The sequence below is a fragment of the Mesoplodon bidens genome, assembly GCF_964165515.1.
Source record: "Mesoplodon bidens genome assembly, chromosome: 12".
NCBI lineage: Eukaryota > Metazoa > Chordata > Mammalia > Artiodactyla > Ziphiidae > Mesoplodon > Mesoplodon bidens.
The window spans coordinates 92,541,130-92,564,314 of NC_138168.1; the positions used below are offsets into that span (position 1 = coordinate 92,541,130).

The 23,185-nt window shown below is 60.7% G+C and overlaps 1 protein-coding gene across 2 annotated transcripts; it reads right to left on the reverse strand.

The window, feature by feature from the left end:
- Positions 1–1,682: 1,682 nt before the first annotated feature.
- Positions 1,683–17,741, reverse strand: FRMD1 (FERM domain containing 1). 2 transcript variants are annotated; one of them, XM_081251069.1, is made up of 13 exons: positions 17,686–17,741; positions 17,432–17,569; positions 13,283–13,373; positions 8,827–8,906; positions 8,397–8,473; positions 7,287–7,473; positions 6,700–6,855; positions 6,349–6,414; positions 5,923–5,991; positions 5,174–5,348; positions 4,231–4,605; positions 2,923–3,002; positions 1,683–2,355 (listed from the first exon to the last, which is right to left on the reverse strand). In XM_081251069.1, the coding sequence occupies exons 2-13, from the start codon at positions 17,534–17,536 to the stop codon at positions 2,170–2,172; spliced, it is 1,647 nt and encodes a 548-aa protein (XP_081107195.1). In that variant the 5' UTR covers positions 17,537–17,569; positions 17,686–17,741; the 3' UTR covers positions 1,683–2,169. The 2 variants fall into 2 exon arrangements, with proteins under 2 accessions (XP_081107195.1, XP_081107194.1); XM_081251068.1 differs by having other exon boundaries at positions 6,679–6,855.
- Between the last annotated feature and the right edge of the window lie 5,444 nt (positions 17,742–23,185).

Consider the following 23,185-nt stretch of genomic DNA (forward strand, 5'->3'; position numbering starts at 1 on the left):
GCACCGCCCAGCCTCCCGGCGCCCCGCCCCCGGCGCAGGCTGCCCAGGTGCAGACACACGGACGTGTGTGCAGCTCTTCATTACACATGCGCGGTGTGCGCACGAGCGCGATTTCCTTTCACAGGAAGGACCAAGAGGCCCGGTTAAGGCCAGGCTGCACACCCCACCCCCTGGGCTCAGGCTCCACCCCGTCCCCAAAACACGGCCCTTGTGGGGTCCTCAAGGTGTGAGCAGAACAGGGAGGGGACGATGGTGTCTCGGGCACAGCGCTTGGGACTATCAGACAGTGACACACAGGTCAGTGCATCCAGACAAAGAGGGCAGCAGGTGTGCAAGGGGGGGAGGGCCAGAGGGATGCACAGGTGAATTAAGCCATACCACGCCACGTGCCTGTCACCAGCCTCAGGCTGGGAGGGTGGTGTTACCCGTGGAGTCCCACCTGTTCCAGAACAAGGAATGCAGGGCCCAGCTGGGGTCAGGAGATAGGTGAGACACGCACCAGCCCTGCCTTTACCTCTGGGGACACAGAGCGCCAGCCTGAGGCCAGCTCCCTCCACTGTCTGGGCTCAGCACAGCCACTCTGCACTGTCCATGAGGTGGACGGTTGGAGAAGGCCCCCTGCACGCAGGGCCCTGGAGGCGCGGTGGGGGCCATGTCTCAGCCCTGGGGCAGCTGCCCTGACTTGGATGGAAAGCACAGCCTTAACTACAGCCCAGCCTCCGGGCGCCCCGACCCCGGCGGGTCCAGCCCCGAGTGGGACACTCGGCCTGCTCACCGGCCTCTGAATCACCGGCCAGTACGGCCCCCAGCAAAGGTCAAAGTCCCTCAATATGCTTTTCCAGAAATCGCTGTGAAATTCCACTCAGCCATTCAGCCACTTGTGGAGCTGCCAACTGGAGAGGTGGCGAAGCTCGGAAGGGGTCTCCTGCCCCAGATGAGGGGGGTTGGCAGTCCGGCCCCATCCCTGTCCCCACCTCCCATCCAGTCTTCTGACTCGGGGAGGGGGCAGGGGCAATGAATGGCCGGTGGGCGGGGGGTGGCCAGTGCTGACTAGATGCCACGGCTCCCTGGTGCCCAGACGCCCTCCGGGCTGGGTGGATACTGGGGCAGGAGGTGGGGAAGGACCACCTTCAGAGCCTGGCTTGTGATGGGAAGGAGAAAACTCAGCCTCTGCGCTGGCGGGCTTTCTTCTGGAGCCTTCTTTCTGTGAGTCAGAGTAGATCACGGCTTCCTCTTTAGCCTGCCCCTCCCACTTACTGCCACCAGCTCCACGGGACAAGTGTCCACGTGGCTGTGCGGTTCCAGGCCTGATGCCTCTGTGTACACACGGCGGACAGGGTGGGTTCTGCTGAGAGTCTGGGGTGACGCAGCTGGGCCCATGGTTCACAGAGGCGCCTCTGTCCTGTGGGCCCAGGGCTGTGAGCAGAGAGGGTGGTCTGGGGAACCTGTGGCCAGTGCAGTGAGAACGATGGCGACCGTGAGCTCACGGACTCCCGGGAACCTTGCTGTTCTTGGTCTCACTATCCTTCGAGCAGTTGGTGGCAGGGGAACCCCAGAGGTCTCTCCAATGTCCGCGAGCAGCTAGGACATTGGTCCCCAAACTTTTTGGCATGAGGGACCGGTTTGGTGGAAGACAATCTTTCCACAGGCGGGATGGCAGGTGGGGGTGGGGGGAAGGATGGTTCAGGCGGTCATGCGAGCCCCGGAGGGCATGCTATGCGGCCCGGCTCCAAACAGGCTGCGGCCGGGCGGTTGGGGACCCCTGAGCTGAGACACCTTCCCTCGAGCGTTAGAGGCAGCACGGCCCACGCGCCACTGCGCAGAGACTGGAGCCCCGGACCTCGGCTTCTGCCTCCTGGAGACGCGGACGGAAGATGCTAGGACCGGCCATAGTCAGAGCAGCAGGGAAAGCGAGACCTAGTCGGCACCTCCAGGCTTGACAGGTGAAGGTGCAAAGCCGCCAGATAAAAGGGGCGGTGCCAGAGGCTCCGTTCAGCCTGGCGGTGGGAGGTGGGAGCCTCCAGGGCAGAGAGGGCCAGCGAGACGCGGATGGAGAGATGGACGGAGCCCCGCGTGGATGGAGCGGCGCTGCAGGGACAGAGTCCCAAGTGGGCGGAGCCGTGCGGCGCGGACGGGGTCCTGCGCGGGTGAAGCGGCGCCCTGAGTCGTCTACACCACAAACTCCTCAGGGAGCTGGTCTTCTCCGAGCAGGTCCAGGGAGCGGGAGTTCACGGACCTCCTCGGCGCGGGGTCCAGCGCGCGGCGGAGGGGGCAGCTGCGCGGGGCGGGGCGCGGGGCCTCCACGCTGCGGCTGTGCGGGGCCGCGGGGCCAGCTGCCGCTTGGGCCTCCGGCACCTGCAGGGAGAGACCACGGGGCCGTCCTGCAGCCGCCTCACCCTCCCCTCCATTCGCTCCCCCTCCCGCCCTCTCCCCCGCTGAACTCCAACCTCCTGCCGGCCCCCCGCGCCCGCCCGCCTCCCTCTGAGTCAAATCGCACCCTAACATTCACTCTCTTTCCGGGGTCACCACCCGCCCACTGGGGCTCCCCCAGGTCCGCCCTAAGCAAGGCCCGGCGCCTCCAGCCCCCTTTCCTCTGACCCACCTCCCAGGGCCACTGGCTTTGGCCCCCCTCCTGCTCCTGGGGGTCGGGGCGCAGCCCCCCAGAGCCCCGCGCTCCTGGGGCCCGAGCTGTGCCGGCCTTGTGCACACCGCCCACCGCCTGGGAAAGGGGGCGGGGCCGGTGGACGCCCCACAGGGCAGGCCGAACTCTCAGCTCTCAGCCGCGGAGGCAGAGGAGACCCAGCTCCTGACCCGCCTCACTCCCTAAAGCCTCACCGGCCCCCCACTGCCCGACGAGTCTCCTGACCCGACGGGGCGCGATGCAGAACAGGGAGAGGCCGCCTGGCCCACGTGGGGACCTACCTGGTGCAGGCCCTCAGCGCTCAGGCCCCTCGTGCTCACCAGCGTGACCCGCACCGCGGCCAAAGGCTGCTGGGGAGAGGCTGCGAGGAGGGCGAGGGCACGTGAGCAGGGCCTGGGGACACCCGCCTGCTCCCTGCAGAGGGCAGCCCACCCCAGGGCCCCAAACTCTAAGATGAGACTGGGTGCCTCTGTGGTTCCCGCACCCCTCCTCTCAGGCCTCGGGGTCACAGAGGGGTGGGCTGTGACCTTGGCCTCCTGCCTGCAGGTCATCTGGAACCCCAGACTATCACGTGTGTCCTCCACGTGAGGTGTCGGAGCCCTTTCGAGGAGCGATGGTTTCCGTGGGCGACCCGGGCTCCTCCCCTTAGGTGGTCCCCGCCTGTCCCAGCCTTCTCCCCGCAGGGTCCCCCAGGACCCCACCCACTCCCTGTCCCCCCCCCCCACTCACACTACCCTGTCCTTCCGCACTGGGCTGCTTTAGTTGTCCAAGTGCTCTGATGTCTAATCAAAGCAGGCGCTCACTGGGCAAACACCATCTTATCATTATTATTGCTCATACCAGAGTGCAGACCCCACACTTGGGCAAAACCTCAGAGGGAGAGACCGATCTGTCCTTCATCGCTCAGAATGTAAAGGTGGACACAGCAGGTTGACCTTTCCACCTGACGCTGTGTGATCTTGGGTGACCTTGGGTAACCCTGAATGACTCTGGGTGGCCTTGGGTGATGCTGGGTGACCCTGCATAACCTTGGGTGACTCTAGGTGGACCTGGGTGGCCAGGCCCTGAGACTGGTCCCCACGATTACCCATTGCATCCACTCTCAAAGATGCTGCAGGTGCTCAGGGAATAGCAGAGCCTTCATAACCTTCCTGGGGTGACAAGGAACCACTTCAGGGCCCCCACTCCCGGACCTACTGCGGAAGCATCCCTGAGGACAAGGAGCTCATGCCAAGCCGGGTGGGTGCTTGGTCCGAGAATGGCTCATAAGTGGCCGACTGTCATGTGACTTCTACTGACCCCGTGGGTAGCAAGAGAGAAACCTGGCTGAATGCTTTCCGAAGGGATCTTACATGAGGGACTCTGGCCAGGCCAGGCTCCCTAGGAGTCACCAGCTGTCGGGGGACTGAAGGACCACCACCCACCACGTCTTGCAGGGAGGGCCCTGTCCTCCCTTCTCTCTCCCAGGCCCTGTGGTGGAGGGGCCCCTGTGTAACAAGGTCCCCAAGAATCAGGGTCACGAGCACCCCAGCCTCTCCCGGCATCCACAGCGATGACCCAGCCAGCATCTAGCCAAGCAGCACACTCACCTTCCCCCTGGTCCCGGGTGTCGCCCTCAGGCCCACCTCTGCCACCACCAACTGTGCCACGGCTGCTCTGGCTGGTGCTGGAGCTGCTGGGCGGCTCCTCCCCGTGGAGCGCTGCAGCCCCGACAACGGGCTCATCCACTGACATCTCCCCGGGCTCCACGGGCCCCGCCAGCTGGGAGTCGGCCTCAATGCCCGACGAATGGGAGCTGCAGTGGCTGCCAGGCGAGAGGAGGGAGAGGCGCTGCGGGGGACGCCAGCCTCCGTCCCCATTGTCCCTGCTGCCAGGGGAGCCGGGGGACGCTCTGGTGGCTGGGTCCAGGTCCAGCTCCAGCTCCAGCACATCGCTGACGCAGGATTCCCGGTAGCACTTCTTCTCTGTGCGGGGGGAGGGGGAGGGTGCCGCTGTAAGAACAGCGCTGGAGACGGAGCCGCAGGTGGCCGACAGAGGCCCAGGGGTCCAGCCCACCGCCAGGCCCAGGAAGATGCAGAGTCGGGGGAGGGAAGTGCCACCCAGAGATCGGGGCCCGAGTGTCCACTGTCATAGCCCAGGCCCCCAGGTGGGATCTGTCACCGGCAGCCGGTAAACTCCTAACACTCGCCCTTGTGCTCACGGCCCTAGGGCTCCCAGCTCTCAGTGCGAGGGACCCCAAGCAGCCCCCGCAAGCAGGTGTGCACACATGTGCACACGGGCACTCCGTGCTCACACATGCATGCGTGCGTTGCCAGGGCCTCCAGGAACTGCCTGGGGGTTGCTGCAGCCCTCGCCTCACCTCCCCTCTGGCCCCCATCTTTAGAATCAGGCCCCAGGAGAGCTGGAGGAGTGGGGTCGCCACCACCCCCTTGCCAACCCCCCACTGGGAAAATGGTGTGACGCGGGCTGCCGCGTCCAGAGCATCCGGCCTAGACCGCAGAGGAGGGGTGGGCGCTGACGGGACGGCCCTACCTTGGGCCTCCTCCAGCTGCCGCAGCCGCTGCAGCACGGGCTGCAGGGTCAGGTGCAGCTGGTGGCTGGTGCTGAGCAGGTGCAGCAGGTGGCTGGAGCGCCAGGAGCAGCCTGTGCGGTACACCAGCTTCCGGGCCGCGGGCAGCCCGTCCGGCCAGAGCTCGAACTTCTTGCCCTGAGCGGAGAAGAGACGCAGTGTGATGTACCAAGAAAGCCAGAGGACAGCATCAGCCAGGCCCTCTGCTGGGGGCTCCCATGTTTCTGTCCTGCCACCAGATTTCTCCTGGGGGTGCGGGTGTGGGAGGGGCCTCAGGGCAGCTGTAACTCGGCGCCCACCGCGCTGGGTTGGGGGAGGCGGACCCCATGGGCCCACGGCCGTGTTGGGCCCTCGAGTCCAGCCTGCACCCAGGGCCCACTGTCCCTGCCACCCGCCCGGCGCCAGGCCCGGCCCAGGGTGTCTGATGGAGCGCGTCTGTGGCCTCCTCCTCGCCCCCCTTTATTGTCCCCACCCAGGAGCCAGAAGTCCTCCTGGTGACGAGAGCCAGGACACCCAGCCTGGCAGGAGGACACTTCCAGGGGGCGGGGCTGTCTCCATGCAGGACAGCCCCCAGGCCTCAGGCTGTGCCTGCACCTCGTGGGCCATGACATGCCTCGTCAACGTCCTGAAGGACAAGCGTCTGCCAGGCTCCCCTGGGCTCCTGGGGGCTAAGACACCCCAGCCCCCAGCCCTGACCCCATCAGACACGCACCAGAAAGGCCAGCTTCCCGACGTGGCTCCAGGGGAAGTCGTAGAGCAGCTGTGGAGTGTGGTTCACCTCCTGCAAGACAGCAGGGCCGCATGCACAGGGCCAGCCAGAGGGAAGCAGCAAGACCAGCCCCCGTGGGGGAGGGGAGGGGGCATTAAGGAGAAAGAGGAGGGGGAGGGGCAAGGGGAGGGGCAAGGGGGAGGGGGAGGGGAGGGGCAGGGGAGGGGAGGGGGAAGGAGGGGGAGGAGGAGGAGGGGAGTGGGGAGGGGAGGAGGGGAGGGGAGGGGGAAGGAGGGGGAAGGGGAGGGGGGAGGGGAGGAGGGGGAAGGGGAGGGGGGAGGGGAGGAGGGGGAAGGGGAGGGGAGGAGGGGGAGGGGAGGGGAGGGGAGGGGAGGGGAGGAGGAGAAGACGAGGGCTCCTGCCGGTCACCTGATAGACCTGCACTCCTCTGAGGGTCAGTCCCAGGACAATGGTAGGTCGCTCCTCCTCCTTATCCTAAGAGGACACAGACGTTGGCAAGGTCCAGAGCCCCAGGCCTGGGGTTGAGGCCCCCCTCGCAGACCCTCGCTGGTGGACCAGGGGTGCCTGAGGGCTGCGGTGGGTTCCCCGGGCCTCCTCCCATTTCCCCTCTGACGCTGGCTCGGGGTCCCGGCCCTAGGACAGCCGTGGGGACTCTGCCCCTCCTGTCCTGGGTCGGGGTCCCGGCCGCCCTGTGGACACTTGGGGAGGTGCATCCAGGCCTGAACCGCCCTCCCCCACCTGGCGTCCCTGCAGCTGGACCTTGTACAGCCTGAAGAAATGGACGGGCACGTCCTCCAGCCGGCAGGCCTCCCGGATGAAGCGCAGTACAGCCTCCTTGGGGCTCAGGCCCCGCTGCTCACGGTGCAGGGCGGGCGCGTGCCTGAGGATGTAGGCGCTGCCCCTCTTGGCGATGATCTGAGGAGGGAGACGCCAGCCATCTGTCCAGCCTGCTCCCCTCCCCCTGCTCCCCCTCCCCCTGCTCCGCCCCGCTCCCCCTCCCCCTGCTCCCCCTCCCCCTACTCCTGCTCCCCCTCCTCCACTCCCTTTGCTCCCCCTCCCCCTCCTCTGCTCCCCCTCCCCCGCTCCCTCTGCTCCCCCTCCTCCTCTCCCCCTGCTCTCCCTCCCCCTGCTCCCCCTCCCCCTGCTCCCCCTCTCCCCCTGCTCCCCCTCCTCCCCTCCCCCTGCTCCCCCTCCCCCGCTCCCTCTGCTCCCCCTCCTCCTCTCTCCCTGCTCTCCCTCCCCCTGCTCCCCCTCTCCCCCTGCTCCCCCTCCCCCTGCTCCCCCTCCACCCCGGGGACCCACCCCGCCCCTGGGGGTGGCGGCCAGGATGGAGAGAGGGGCCTCACCCACTGCGGGAAGTAGGCCTGCGGCTCAAAGTAGCGGCCCGAGTGTGCCGGCTCGCGGTACTTGCCCAGGTCGGCCTGCAGCGCGTAGGCAGCCAGCAGGAAGTAGGCCTCCTCCCGGTGGGCGCACTGGGACCGCAGCACCCGCTCCTTCAGGTGGCGGTAGTACAGGTGCCTGGCCGTCCTGTCGCTGCAGGCGAGCGGGCTCGGGGGTGCCGTCCCCCTGCAGCCCGCGGCCTCCCGCCCCGCCGGTCACCGCCCCCGCCCGCCATGCCCCGTCCCGTTGCCCCAGGGCCCCAGGACCCTCAGGGCCCCGTAGCGGGGGAGGTACAGGTGGATGTGCTGCCCTGCTGCTGAGAAGCCAGGTGAGCCTGACTGACTCGGCAGACCTGGTTTATAGCCGCTCATTCCCAAGAGATGGGCCCCTTTCTTCGGCTAATTTCCCAACACACACGGGGAGCAGGGCCCCCGGGAAGAACAAGTTCAGACCTTCTAACACTACCACCAGCGACTGGCCCCACAGCACGGGGCAGCCACCCTCCCTCCCCGCAACCTGCCTGTTCGCCCCTCCGAGACTTTTCCAGAACCTTCCCCCCACACACACAGCTCTCTGCCTGGGGAGGCTTTTGGGGACCCCAGCCCGCTTGCACCTGCTCAGGGGATTCCTGGGACATGGGCCCCGCTTACCCGCCCCCGGTCTGGGGTAACTCAGTTCCTGGGGCGCCCCAGGGTCTGTATTTTCCCACATGCTCTGGTGGGGTTCTCTCGGGAAAGTAGCCCCAGGATCTCAGAACGAGGACCTCCAGGTGTGCCAGCCTGGGGCCCTTTCCCACCCGGGCGGGGCACCAGCAGCTGGGCATGCAGCCCAGAGCAGGAGGATGGCTCCCACTTAGAGGAATCTGCAGACCCTGCAACACACACCTGGGAAAAACCCCACCCTAGGGCATAAAAATACCTCTGTTTGAAACACTCTCTTGTTTCTGCCCTAGTCTTTACATGTTGGTTAATTTAAAAGAATGGCTGCGCCTCTCCCCCCCCAGCAACAGCGATACCGCATCCTGACAGGTGGTCACCCTTCCGGGAACGTGCCAGAGAACCAGCGAGCAATTGTACCTGATAAGCCTTCCGTTTTCCACATAGTACTGCACCCTGAGGAAGGCCACGAAGGGGGCACCGGGCCTGCCGCTTCCCTGGGGGTGGAAGGGTGGAGAGAAGGCGGTACTGAGACCTGGGGGGAGGGGGCTGACCCCCGGCTGGTGCTCAGGAGGGAGCCATCACCTCCATCACTTCAGACCCAGCCCGAGGTCACAGCTCAGGTCTGTGCTGTGGGGCAGTCCATGATTTTATGTCACTTTGTTAAAAGGAAAAGCTGAGCAAATGTCCAGAACACCCAAGGGCATGCAGCTGCGCCCACGTGGCTGGCTTCCCTGTGCCCGGCAGACTCCGCACCGGGACCTGGGGCGGGGGGCGGACACCCCGGGGGCCAGCAGCTGGGCCTCCCGGGCCCCTCCACCCTGCCCGCCCGCCTGGCGGTTTGGCTCACCCCATGCACTTCTCTCTTCCAGTCCTTTGAGAAGTACTTGCTGAGCTTCTGCTTCAAGTCCATGAAGACGTGCTCGCTGTCTACAGAGAGAAGCAGGGCCTGGGGCAGAGCGTGCTGGGAGGGGCCCACGTGCGACCAGTCACACGTGGCGGCCTCCTCGGGGTGGCGGGCCGAAGGAGTGTGTCTCCTGACGTCCAGGCTTTACCGGGTGGTTTTCCAAAGTGCGGAATCTTTAGATACTGAAGCCTAGACACTGACATCGCGATGGCACTGGAGCTGGTACTTGCCGGGGGCGCAACAGCCCCTCCCAACAGCCCCTCTCCCAGCTGTAGACTGAGTCCTTCGAAACGGGAAAGGCCTATAAACCTGGGACCAAGCTCCCCAACTTCAAGTCAACAGCCAGGTTGACGTGGTCGTGCCGGGAATGGTCACGGGGGACGCTTCTTTCCAAATTCTACGCTCTGTGTTTTTTGCACTATTACGTCCACGTGTTTCCTTTGTAAGTTGGAGAAAAATGAGATTATTCTAGAGAGGAGCGTGGGGCGGGCCGGCCTCCCTCCGTTACTGTCGGGCTCAGCTCCAGAACCGGTGACTCTCAGGGCCTCGACTGCGCCCCTCTCTGAGGACAGCAGGACAGCCTCACCCCTCCCAGCTCCACGAGGCAGCCTTCGAGGGTATAGAAATCACCTTCCTGCTCCTTCCAAGCTCCCCTCCAAATTCACGATAAAGAATAGAAAGAAACAAACCACCTTCAGCTTAGGTTCAAGCTCTAGAAGAAAAGTCCCGACAGCGTCACTAACCTAGACCACAAAGGCACTAGAAATGGATCGAATGTGTTGTTTCTCAAAGTCGCCCACTAGCCCCCCAGCTGCAGCCCACCCGCTGGACGTGGGCTTCCAGCACTGCCCACCTGAACCCACGGGCCAATCTCGCACCACTGGAAGCAGGGCCCAGACGTGGTGTCTGGTGACGGACACGCCCAGGCCCAGCCCTGTGGTACTTGTGATGCTTTCCCTCCCAGAAGGCTGAGCGAGTGACTGGGCAGTCCAGCCAACTTCCGGGACAGGGGAGTGTGGGGTGAGAGCCAGTTTAGGTGATGCTGGGAGGAAACGGGACCCTAGAGTGTGGGGCTGCCTGTGGGACAGTGGACGCACTGGCCTCAGCAAGCCATCGGCATGAAAAAGGGGAGAGGTGTCAGGAGGCACACGTGTCCCCAGATTCTCATGTTGGAGCCCAAACCCCCAGGGCCTCACAACTGTATTTAGAGCTGGGCCTTCTAAGAGGTGATTAAGTTAAAATGAGGTCATTAGGGTGGATCCTGATCCGGTGGGACTGGTGTCCACATAAGAAGAGAAGCTCAGACACAGATCTGCACAGAGGGACGGCCACATGAGTTCAAGGGGAGAAGACGGCCAAGTACACACCGAGGAGAGAGGCCTCAGGAGGAACGGCCCCACTGAGCCCGGGGTCTCAGACCTCTAGCCTCCAGACTGCGAGAAAACGGGTTTCTGTCGTTTAAGCTGCCTGGTCTGAGGTATCTGTTACCTGAGGCCCGAGCAGGCTGCACAGAGGCTGGTCCTGATCCTAAGAGGTTTAGGGACCAGGTGACAAAACACAACACGGGGACACTATTTGGGTCCTTATTCTTACAAAACAGCTATAAAAAGACATTTCCGAAACAACTGGGAAATTTAAATATCAAGCGAATATTAAATAATATCAAGACATTGTTAATTCTGTTGGGTGTACAAATAGCATTGTGGCTATTTAAGAAAATATTCTCTTTCAAGAGATACGTAAAGAGTATTTAGGGATGGAATATCATGAGGACTGGGATTTATTTTAAATAATCAGCAAAACATTCAGGGCTCAATGGAGCAGGTTTGGCAAAAGGTTGGCAATTGTTGCATGCTGTTTGCTCTACCTTCATGGATGTCTGAAAATTCTCAAAGTACTTTTTCAGTAAAATGAACATTGCATCTCTCCTCTATCCTGCAGGGCTACCTGCAGGACGGGGGGCTGGCTGCGCATCCCTCCGTCCTGGGCAGAGGGAGACTGGGGTGGGCCTGTGAACCCCACTGGCCCCCCTGCTTCTTCCTCTGAGACCTCCTTGCTCCGGTGGCCAGCCTGCCACCCCTCCCCCGACGTCCCTCTATTATTTTACTGCCGGTGGCCGGGCTCCAGGTCCCTCCTCACTCCGCGTCTGGAGCCCCCAGCGTGCCCACCCGGTGAGTCTGAGCCCGCCTGCACGTCCCACACCCAGACCCCAGCAGGGCCTCGGAGGGTCAGGTGGTGGTGGCACTGCACCTCAAGCCCTGGCGGGGGGACCCAAGGGCTGGCGGCTGTCCTGGACCAGAGAGGCCTGGAGTGGCACACGCCCTCAGCTAAGCCACCTCCAGATGCTCCAGAAGCCCAGGCTCCCAAGTGACAAAGCTCAGGAGAAAGAGGGTACCACTGAACCCAATCACCACGTCCCAGGGGTAGGGGCCCCCCCAGAGCCTGTGACCCCCCTCCCCGCAAGGCTCCAGGTCTCAACGAGTCCCCGCACGAAGTCACCACGTGTATGCGTCCCCTCTCTCTGCTTTACCGCTCGCGTGTGCCCGGTCCTACGCCATGAGGCCTGTGCCTTGAAGTGAGCGGGTCCCGCCACCTACCCCAGTCCCCCCGCTCAGCCTCCACCAGGCCCACCAGGACCCTCTCTGGAACAATGGGGACTTCATTTCCATGAAGTGGGAAACTTCTAGAACAAGACGACAGACTTGTTGAGGAATGAGCACTGGCAACCCCCTCCTCCCCCAAACAAATCAAGCTTCTTAGAAACGCTCGCGTCCCGATTGGTTGTCTGCAAGGACCAGGCACAAGGCGGCAGCGTCCAACGGCTAAGACGGTGATCCTGGACAGAAGTGTAAACTGGGGCAAAGCCACCCATTAACTGGGCTTTCCCTGCAAACCGGGAAAAGTCCACTAATATTAAAATTTAACCCAAAGCCACTACTCTAGGACGTGAACCCCATGCTGGGCTCCCGGCCCCCTGCCTGCAGCACCGTCTTACCGATGGCCCCGATTCTGTCCGGGGCCCAGAACTGGGGTGCGATTTCCTGACAGGAGAAAAGGCGGTTGTCTTGAGCTCTACCACCTCCCCCGGGCCAGCCTGGGGGTCCCACACGGGACACCCCAAGTCCACGCCAGGGGCGCACGGCCGGGTCTAAGGGCAGGAATTCCCATCGGGACCTTGACCTGTGACCCCACCTCATCCTCCTTCTCTTCCCTGCTTGGTCCACGCCTCCCCCCCGCCCCCCAAGCCCCTAGGCACTCGGCCACCAGAAGTCCCAGGGCTCGGCTCTCAGCCACGCTGAGACGAAATTACAAGCTCCAAAGAGAGCCTGGCGAGGACGGGAGTCGCACCAGTGACAAGCCCGGGGCCTCCATCTCTATGCTCAGGGCCCGGAGAGGTCAGGCGGTCCAAGCACGGAATCTTCTCTGCGGCTGGGGCCGAGGGAACCCACGTGGGACGAAGGCCTGGGTCATCATGAGGGGGCCAACACCGCGGGATTGTTTCCCTCGGAGAAATGCTTACAAATCTGCAGGACACGCTGCACGGACGGCCGAGGAAGAGGCCGGGTCCTCAGAGCCCACGTCCCCATGGGGTCTCCCCATCTCACTCGGCCCCCACCCGGACGCCTGCCTGGGGTGCACAGGCTGGGGGATCCAGGCAGAGGGTCAAGCTCCCCTGCTTCGCCCTGTGCTCGTCCACTCAGCCTGGGGGCCTGGAGGGAGCCTGGCACGGGGGAACGAGGCGGCCACCCCACCTCGTCTGCCAGCACTGCCCCTCCTCACACCAGGGTTCCACGGAGGCTCCATCTGACCCACGGCTCTGAACTGGGCCCTGCAGACCAGCAGGGCACAGGGCTTCCAGAAAGCAAGCTTCCAGCCTGCTCACCCTCTCTCTCCAGAGGAGGGGAGTGTGCAAGTGTATATGTGTGTGTGTGCATGTGTGCACCAGTGTGAGAGCATGTAAATACATGTGAGTGTGTGCCTATAAGTGTGAATAAGTATGTGAGGGTATGAGTGTGCCAGCATGTGTGTGAATATGTAAGTGCGCACATGTGAATGTGTTAAGTATGTAAATATGTGAGACTGTGCACGAGTGTGGTTATGTGTTTGTGTATTTTGTGTGCGTATGAATACTTGAACATGTATGTGTGTGCCTGAGTGTGTATGTGTGTGAATGTGTAAGTATGTAAATATTTGCATGTGTGAGCATGAGTGTACGTGCCTGTGCTCTGGTGCAGTGAGGGGGAATCGCCCAGATACCCTGGTGCCCTTGGAACACGTGGGCACCAGTTGGCACCAGGCAGAGGCCTGGGGTCTCCTTCAGACTCAGCCCCAAGCACCCGCCCTCCCTGCCCTGGGAGGGGCCCGGGGGGCCCAGGGTCATCGGGCGACGCTTGCTTACTTCTTATCACACTGAGGCCAAAGAATTGGGCTTCTCTGATGCCGGCCAGGTCGCACACCTGCTGGAAGAGCTCGTGCCCGGTGGCCTGCACCTGCGACAGAGATGGGAGGTGCTCAGGGCGCCGAGCAGGGCGACCCCTGGAAGAGGAGGGAGTCCAGAGGAGGGTCCACCGAGCCGGGCTGGTGGGCAGGGTGTCTGGCTCAGTGGGCTTCCCGCTCAGCAGAGTCAGGGCTCGGGGTCCCTGGTCACTCCCCAGGCTGACGGCTAGAAGTCCCCCCAACGCAGCGGGCCGCCTGTGAGAGGGTGGGACCCTCACGAGGGCGGGGGCGGCGTGCCGAACCCCAGGACAGGAGGCTGCTCCCTCCAAGGACGGGGTGTGGGAGGCTCCGTGCCCCCAGGAACCCCACTGGGCTCTCTCCTCACCCTAAGCCAGCATCGCTAGGCGACTCCTGAAAGCGGGGCTGGCGTCTGGGCACCCCTGAAAGGGGCGTGTGCTGCAGGGGAGGCCCATGTCTCCCCACACCCCACTTCTGCCACAGCAGCCATCCTGCCCCACGGGGACCTCCTGCCGGGCTTCAGGGCGCAGGCCGAGCCCCAGCGCCGTCACCTCCCCGCCCCTCCCCACTCCCACGCGGCCCCAGTCCTGGGTGTGCGTCCACGCCTGCACGAGTGAGGTGTCTCTCTTCCGTCGGTGTGTGTACCGGAAGGGCAGGCTCTCGCCCTCAACACAACTATTAGCCAGTCAGCTTTCCATTATCCACAGACGCTTCATTACACCTAAAAAGTTAACAGCATCTTTATATCAGCCCCACACGTTCAAATTTCCGGTTGTCTCACAAACGTCAACACTTTCGTGCTTTGTTGAGTTGAGTCCAGACTCAAGGCAGGCCCCACCCCGGGACCTTTCCCCGGCCGGTGACTTGCTGGGCACACAGGGTCCTTTATCCCGCAGCTGACACACCTCCCTGCTGGCTCTGGTCCTCTGTCCTCTGTGCTTCCTGGGCCGGTGATTGGTCCCCACAGACCTACGTTGCCGCCTGGCGCCCGTGTCCGTGTGTGTGAGGCCGGCTGGTGGAGGCTCGGGTTCACCGAATGGAGACCCATTTACCGGGGGCAGCTGAGGGGCTGGAGTGCGACGGCCCAGGCAGCCTGAGGACGCTGTTCGCAGGCTTCCTGGGGACGGGCGGAGCTCCTGTGACTCTGGGAGTCCCACTTCTTAGTGGTCAGTGCTCGCGAGGCTGGCCTTGTCACTGTCCATCTGATCTGGTGAGGGGCAATCCCTCCGCCCGCGATGACGGTGACGCATAGTCGCAGCAAGGCTTTTCCCGGCCCATGGCTTCCTGATGCTTGGTGTGAAGACGCACGCGGTACAGTGAAATACGGGGTCCTCCCTTGCTGCTAGCCCAGTGCACACACCCTGGAAGTAACTTGCCTCCGCTGGCTCCGAGTTGCAGGGCCAGGAGGGCGAGGCCACAGGCACTGGAGGCTGGCTCCGTGGGCCCCGTCGCAGCCAAGATCCACGTCTCCATCTAGAGGGTTCAGCTCTGCTCTGGCTGCACAGTCCTTCAGGAAGACCTTCCCGTGAATTTCACCGAGGAAGCAGGCTCACATAGGGCAGGGCCAGTGCCCCAGGACCAACCCTCCCCCCCCCGCCCCAGGTCCCCTTGCTGCACCTCCCCGTGGCATAAGGCACCTCTGAGGACACAGCGAGCCCCTGGAAAGCCCATCGATCTGCTCCAGCACCTCATCGCTGGATGGGGACGCCGAGGCTTGGGCACCTTGAGCCCAGTACAGAAGTGTGTCCCTGAGCACAGGAGAAATTCCCAGGACTCAGGCAAGACATTCCCGGGAGCCATGGGGCATCTCAGACCCCTTCGCCCCCTCCCAAAGGCAGCCCCAAACCAGCCCCGCAGGGACCAGCGCTCTTCGCCAGACCCCTCCCACGTCAAGTGCTGCGTTTTCATAAACCACGGTTATCCTTCAGTGAGGTTACCCCCTCCCCCAGGGGCCACCAGCCAACGTTCTAGGCGCTCTCTGTTGCCTCTCAACTCAACTAAGACAGGCAGACAAGGTGAGAGTAGGAAGAAAAGACAGACACAGAGATCCCACCTTCCTCTGATTGGGCCCTAGACAGCCCGAGCGTCCGCGATGGCTGGACACGTGAGACAGACATTTCCACGTGGACGTGAGCTTCCCGAACTCTCCGTCCCTCTCGCACCCTGCACCCCGCGTTCCCAGAAAGGAGATGCAGAAACGGGAACTTATTTCTCACAGTCAGCAACGTCTATCAGGAACACTCCCTTCACGGGCCAAATGGGAGGGCCGAGCCCTCCCCGGCGCGCCGCCAAGACAGGGCCTGGGGCTCCAGAGCACCCGCCCCCTGCCACCCTGGCTCGGCTCCCCTGCGGGCAGGGGGCTACACCTGCAGCGAGAACACAGACGGGCTCTGGAGCCAGGCGGCCTGGGCTGCAGCCCCAACGCGGCACCGAGCGCTCGCCAACCCTGGGCCTCAGTTTCCCGTCTGTGAGATCAGACCAACGTGGGGGGGCAGGGCCCCGGCTGCGCGTGGAGAGGGCTAAGGGAGGGGCGGAGCCGGACATGCAGGGGCACCGGTTAGCGCAGGAGGGGCTGCTCCGGGCCGAGGTGGGGAAGAGAGGCCTTGACCTCAGCTGGCCTGGAAGGGCCACTGCAACTGAGCTCCAGAGGCCACCTGGCACCGGAGGACTCAGGCCACTTCATTTCCTCTCGGGCAACTGGAATGAGGTGGAAAGACGTCAAAATCCTGGCTGGAAGCGACCTGGCCCGGCCTGCACTGACCCGCTAGACGCCCCGTGTCCCGAGGGCCGGAGCTGGGGCGCAGGCAGCCCGCGGGGCAGGCTCTGAGTTGCCGCGGGGCACAGCAGCGGGCCCACAGCACAGCCGGCTTGTCCGGTGTGTCCCTGCAGGTGTTTGTGCTCAGGCCAGGCCCCACGCACCCCTAGAGCTGCTGTACAGAGACAGGGGCTCCCCTCCCTGGATCACCGCACCCCCGCTCCCTGGGAGGTCCTGTCGGGGCGGGTCTCTGCGGGGCCCGGAGTGCCTGTGCGGGGCCAGCGTGCAGCCCCTCTCTCGTTCCGGGCACTCCTTCACAGGGAGGGAGGAGCAGGTGGGTCTGCAGGGCACCCAGTGCTGGCTGACGCAGGTTGCCCTGAAGACGTCTGCGTGGCAGCCGCTTTCCCGGGGTGGCCGGGGGCCTGGGGAAGGCGGTAAAGGCGAGCTTCGACCCCAGGGGTGCACTGGTCCTCACAGACGAAGTGGCATTCAGAGTCGGGCACATGCCACCTCTGTGATGAGGCTTCTTAGCAAATGGCTCTGACTTCAAACAGGTGCATTGTCTGGTGGGAGTTTGCAGGAGTCACATGCTTCCTAAACAGAGCCTCCGTCCTGTACCTGCACCTGGGTGTCATCCTGCATGTGGAGTGAATCCATGGATTCCTAAGCGACAATTCACATCTCCCCTGAAAGGACAACCTGAATCACGTGGCCATCAGGTAGAGGCCAAGCAGGGTCTCTCACGGACACTGTCGAGCGAACCCCTGCTCTGCTGTCCCCCAGCCCAGCACTTAGGGGCTGCCCCTCCCAGGGAAGGCAGGCACCACCTTCTTGGGAGGACAGACCCGCGGTCTCGCCCCTCCAGGCAGGACCTCACGGTCACCCGCAGACAAGGTGTGGGTGGCCTGACTCCCATCTGCCAGGTCTGAATCTGGTTCCCTCTGCAGCTTTAGTGTTTATTCCAGGCCAAGGACGCAGCTGCCCTCAGATCCACCCCCTCCCCGGTCACGGGAAGAGGCTCCAGAAGGGATGGGTCCCTCGGAACAAAATCAGCCCACGCAGGCGCCGGACGCTGTGGACTGTGTCTGGCCTGGGCCACAGCCGGGGGCTACAGACCGAGAGAGACACACACTGTGTAAAGGTGGCCAGAGCCAGCGTCCGTTTCTCTAAGCTGGGGGGCAGTGGTGTGATTAGAACACAGTGCGGTCCCAGAGGGCAGGCCCGCCAGCACACTGGCCCCATGTGGTCCCCACGGCCACCCCTCACACATGGCCTGGCTCAACCCATGGCCCCTGCTGTCCCCCTGCTGTCGCCCACCCGGCCCTCCTCCGAGCTCACCCCCACGACCAGCCGCAGCCGTTCCCGCATGGGGAGCAGCACCAGGACGTCCCTGTGCTCCGAGGGCATCTCGCCGTCCCAGGGCCACTGCCGCCAGCCGCACATGGGGTCTCAGGACCAGGAGCCCTCCATCCTCTCCTGCGGGAGAGAACTCGTCAGGGAGAGAACTCCAGAGGGACAGGACCACGTGTCACCACGTGTGGGCCCTCTTCCACCGGCCGGACACAGGTGTGGCCCTGCACCCCCAGACTCACCCAGCTCCGGGCTTCCTGGGGACAGGCACCCTGCTGAGCTCCTAGCTGGGAAATCGCCCGCAGTGGAGCCAGGCCAAGGTCCAGGGTCATAAATAGCCGGCTACGTGCAGGTTGATTGGAATGCAAATAAACAACGCACCAGGCTGGCACCGCCCAGCTCCAGCTAAGCCAACTCCCCCATGTACCACTTTCTCCTTTTCAGGGACTGAGAGTAGGGCCACCCGAGACCCATGGCACAGACCCCGGACCCAGGGCTGCCGTGGAGGGCACTGGAGGAGCTGGAGGGGCACCGCGAGCACTAGGCCCGCCCGGATCCCCACTGCAGCCCCTGCCGCTCGCGTCTGGAAATGAATCCCAAGGTAGCAGACACCAGTCCCCAAACAAGGTCTCCCTGAAGGCCCACTCTGATCCCTTCGGGCAGAGGTCACAGCCTCCTGCTGGGCCCTGAGCCGGTGAACGGCTGAGCTCGTGAGCTCTGACCCGCGGGGAAGAGCAGTGCTAAAGGGTGGGGCCCCTGTAGCCCCATGAACGTGGTTTCTGCTCCCACAGGCCAGCCGGCACCCCTGTGTTTCCGTTACGGGGTGAGCCTGGAAGGGTCCCGAGCTGTCCCTCTTTGAGAGGGACTCCAAGAGGCTTTTATTTGACAAACACAGGAAGCTCCTCGAGGGGCAGCTGGGCAGGTCCTAGTGAATTCGGTTCCCGCTGTCCCTACGTCTGGCCCTATGGGGCTGGAAGGTGGGGAACACAATGGAGAGAAGGAAACCTCTTGCCGGCTCTATCTGCCTGTGATTCCTGCCCAGCTGTATGGGTCACATGTGAATCTGAGGAGGCTGCCGCCCTGTGTTTTTCTCTCCAGGGTGAAGGCAAAATTATTCTCTTCCGAGATGTGTGTGTCCTTTTTACCGGCAACTTAATGATTTTTAAAATGGCCAAAGAGCCTGAAAACAGATGTTGTATCCCATGATCCCCTGCAAGTGCACCCTGGTTGCTCGATTCACTGGCCGAGATGTCCTGTGACCCACTGACGAGAGGTCCCTGGAGCTCCTGTTATAAGGAGCAAACAGGGAGGACGTGAGGTGACCGGGCAGCTGCACAAAGCGTGGGCACAGACATACACACACACAAACACACACACACACACACACAGAGGGACCCCGAGGTGGTGGACGGAGGGACACGGAAGTGGGGCTTCTCCCGAGGAAGGTGTCAGGGACAGACGTCAGCCCTCGCTGGGCATCCAGTGATCCACAGCCGAGATGCTCTGCCCCAGGTGTGCTCCTCTGACCAGCACTGGGTGACGGTGCCTCACTTGCCTGTTCGGTGCTGGCCGTGTCGTCGGTGACAGTTGGCAAAGGAGCTCCAAACACCTCCAGTGATGAAAAGGAAAAGAAAGGCTGCTTCTTGTTGATAAATGCTCCACCTTGCATCATGTATCAGGTATCAGGGCAGTGGGTGCACTTCCCAGAGAGGCTGCAGAGGGTCTGCACCAGGTGCCCTGGGGCCCCTCCCACCAGCCAGGGACCCCTGTCCTCTGGCTTCTCAGGAAGGTGGGAGTGAGATAAACACACTTCAAATACTCGTGTCTTCAGCAAACATCATTCTCAATGGTGAAAAATTGAAAGCATTTCCTTTAAGATCAGGAGCAAGACAAGGTTGTCCACTCTCATCACTCTTATTCAACATAGTTTTGGAAGTCCTAGCCATGGCAATCAGAGAAGAAAAAGAAGCGAAAGGAATACAAATTGGAAAAAAAGAAGTAAAACTGTCACTGTTTGCAGATGACATGATACTATACATAGAGAATCCTAAAGATGCCACCAGAAAACGACTACAGCTAATCAATGTATTTGGTAAAGTTGCAGGATACAAATTAACGCACAGAAATCTCTTGCATTCCTATACACTAACAATGAAAGATCAGAAAGAGAAATTAAGGAAACACTCACATTCACCACTGCAACAAAAAGAATAAAATACCTAGGAATAAACCTACCTAAGGAGGTAAAAGACCTATACTCAGAAAACTATAAGACACTGATGAAAGAAATCAAAGATGACACAAACAGATGGAGAGATATACCATGTTCTTGGATTGGAAGAATCAATACTGTGAAAATGACTATACTACCCAAAGCAATCTACAGATTCAATGCAATCCCTATCAAATTACCAATGGCATTTTTTACAGAACTAGAACAAAAAATCTTAAAATTTGTTTGGAGACACAAAAGACCCCGAATAGCCAAAGCAATCTTGAGGGAAAAAAACGGAGCTGGAGGAATCAGGCTCCCTGACTTCAGACTATACTATAAAGCTACAGTAATCAAGACAATATGGTACTGGCACAAAAACAGTGGAACAGGATAGAAAGCCCAGACATAAACCCACACACCTATGGTCAACTAATCTATGACAAAGGAGTCAAGGATATACAGTGGAGAAAAGACAGTCTCTTCAATAAGTGGTGCTGGGAAAACTGGACAGCTACATGTAAAAGAATGACATTAGAACACTCCTTAACACCATAGGTGAAAATAAACTCAAAATGGATTAGAGACCTAAATGTAAGACCGGCACTATAAAACTCTTAGGGGAAAACATAGGCAGAACACTCTATGACATAAATCACAGCAAGATCTTTTTTGACCCACCTCCTAGAGTAATGGAAATAAAAACAAAAATAAACAAATGGGACCTAATGAAACTTAAAAGCTTTTGCACAGCAAAGGAAACTATAAATAAGACAAGAAGACAACCCTCAGAATGGGAGAAAATATTTGCTAACGAATCAACAGACAAAGGGTTAATCTCCAAAATATATAAACAGCTCATGCAGCTCAACATTAAAAAAACAAACAACCCAATCCAAAAATGGGCAGAAGACCTAAATAGACATTTCTCCAAAGAAGACATGCAGATGGCCAAGAGGCACATGAAAAGCTGCTCAACATCACTAATTATTAGAGAAATGCAAATCAAAAACTGCAATGAGGTATCACCTCACACCAGTTAGGATGGACATCATCAGAAAGTCTACAAACAACAAATGCTGGAGAGGGTGTGGAGAAAAGGGAACCCTCTTGCTCTGTTGGTGGGAATGTAAATTGATACAGCCACTATGGAGAACAGTATGGAGGTTCCTTATAAAACTAAAAATAGAATTACCATATGACCCAGCAATCCTACTACTGGACATATACCCAGAGAAAACCATAATTCAAAAAGACACATGCACCCCAATGTTCATTGCAGCTCTATTTACAATAGCCAGGTCATTGAAGTAACCTAAATGCCCATCGACAGACAAATGGACAAAGAAGATGTGGTACATATATACAATGGAATATTACTCAGCCATAAAAAGGAACAAAATTGGGTCATTTGTAGAGACGTGAATGGAGCTAGAGGCTGTCATACAGAGTGAAGTAAGTCAGAAAGAGAAAAACAAAAATTGTATATTAACGCATATATGTGGAGCCTAGAAAAATGGTACAGATAAACCGGTTTGCAGGGCAGAAAGTGACACAGATGTAGAGAACAAACATATGGACACCAAGGGGGAAAGCGGAGGGTGTGATAGATTGGGAGATTGGGATTGACATATATACACTAATAGGTATAAAATAGATAACTAATAAGAACCTGCTGTATTTAAAAAAAATAAAATAAAATTCAAAACAAAAAAACACTCGCGTCTCCTGAGCTGGGTGGGTGCTCAGGTGGGAAGCGGCCACCTGCTGAGAGTCTGTGGTTCCGGGTCTCGGGGGAGGGCCACCCCTGCACTGAGCCCTCCTGAGGGCCGCTGACCCGGGATCCCTTCTCTGTGCAGCCTGCCTTTCTCTGGATGATGGTTTTTGTCCTCTAGCATGAGATGGACCTGCCAAGAATGTTCTAGAAATGAAGCTTCTGAACCACCAGCCCATAAAAAACAGGTGTCACAAAACAACGCAGGAAAACCATTCAGCAATAAAAGGGAGCACAGCAGAGCCCCGGTGGTGGACAAACGTCCAGCAGTCCTGCCGACCCGGAGAACACGTCTTACAGGACTCCAGGAGATGTCCAGAAGGGGCAACACCCACAGAGACAGGAAGCAGGTGTGCGACGCCTGGGGGGAGGAGCCTGCACACGGCGTGGGGACGTGCCACAGTCAGACGGTGGAGGCTGCGCAGTCGTACGTTTACCAAAACTCACTCAATTGTTCACTGAATATGAATGTATTTTACAGTATGTAAATCCTACCTCGATAAGGCTACTAAAATACATGTTATAGAATAGTAGAAAACCACAAAAAGTCATTCGGTCGATGGCACAGAATGCAATGCAACCATCTGCCGGAAATGCCCCTTCCAGCAGGTGTGTGTGTGCATGTGCGTGCACCTCGTGAGTGTGCACACGGGCGTGTGTGCGTGCGAGTGCCCTGACAACAGGCTCTCCTGCACTGTCAGCACCGCGTGGGGACCCTTCCCCGTGTGCCTCACCTGTCCTTTACGGAGCCAGTTCTGACGGTTGCAGGGGCCCATTTTAGGGACAGGGAATCTGAGTTCAGGGGTCGAGCTGCTCAGTTAGCGGTCGGGGGCGGGGGGCCGCCTGCCTTCCGCCCCACCGCTATGCCCATGTGCACTTTGCCTTCCCCCTCTGGTGCACCTCCGGCCTGACCCATCCGGCGTCCAGTGAAGAGCCCAGCCCAGCCCAGCTGCCCTGGGCCGTTCTCACACCGCTTCTTAAAGTGCTTCTTTTATTCTCACCTTTCCTGAAAAGGCGGTTGGCTAGATGCAGCGTATTTTGCTCATTTTATCCATAGGGAACGTGAGGCACAGAGAAGCCAAGTGCTGTGCAGGGCCCCTGGCTACAGAGTCTCTAAGAACCCCCCCAGAGTCACGTGACAAGTGCTCATTCTCCTGCACACGTCCAGAGTGACTCCCGCACTCGGGAATGACAGACGTCAGCGTTTGGGGAAGCGCAGGGGTCTGACTGCCATCGGGAGTTGCAGGTGGGTGCGGAGCGCTGGGGGGTCCCCGATGTGCCTCTGCTGGGCGACGGGAGCTGAGGACCCCTCACAGCGCCAGCCCGGTGACGGAGACACTGGAGGGGTCCCCCCACGGGTGTCCAGGGCCCGGGTGCCTGTGGGGCTGAGAAGAGCTGGCCCAGAGGAGAGGCTAGGAGGCTGGAGCGCTGCCTGCTGCCCACGCAAGCGGGCCGTGCTGAGTCTGCCGCCCGCTCCACCTCTTGACCTCCATTAAAACCCAGGGCCCAAGAGCAGGGTGCAGGGCGGCGTGCAAGCCCATCGTCCACCCCTTTAGTGCGCCAGCTGCTTTTTCTCCAGCTGACCGCTGGCCAGGGTTCCAAAGGGACGCCCTGTAGGGAGTAGCTCCTGGCAAACTCCTCATTTCCCAACAGCAAGCGCTGGCACCACCCACCCTGCCACGCAGTTGGAACCAGGGCTCCTGGGCTCACCTGCCACCCATAGGCCTCACACGGCCCATCGCAGGGCGCCTCCAGG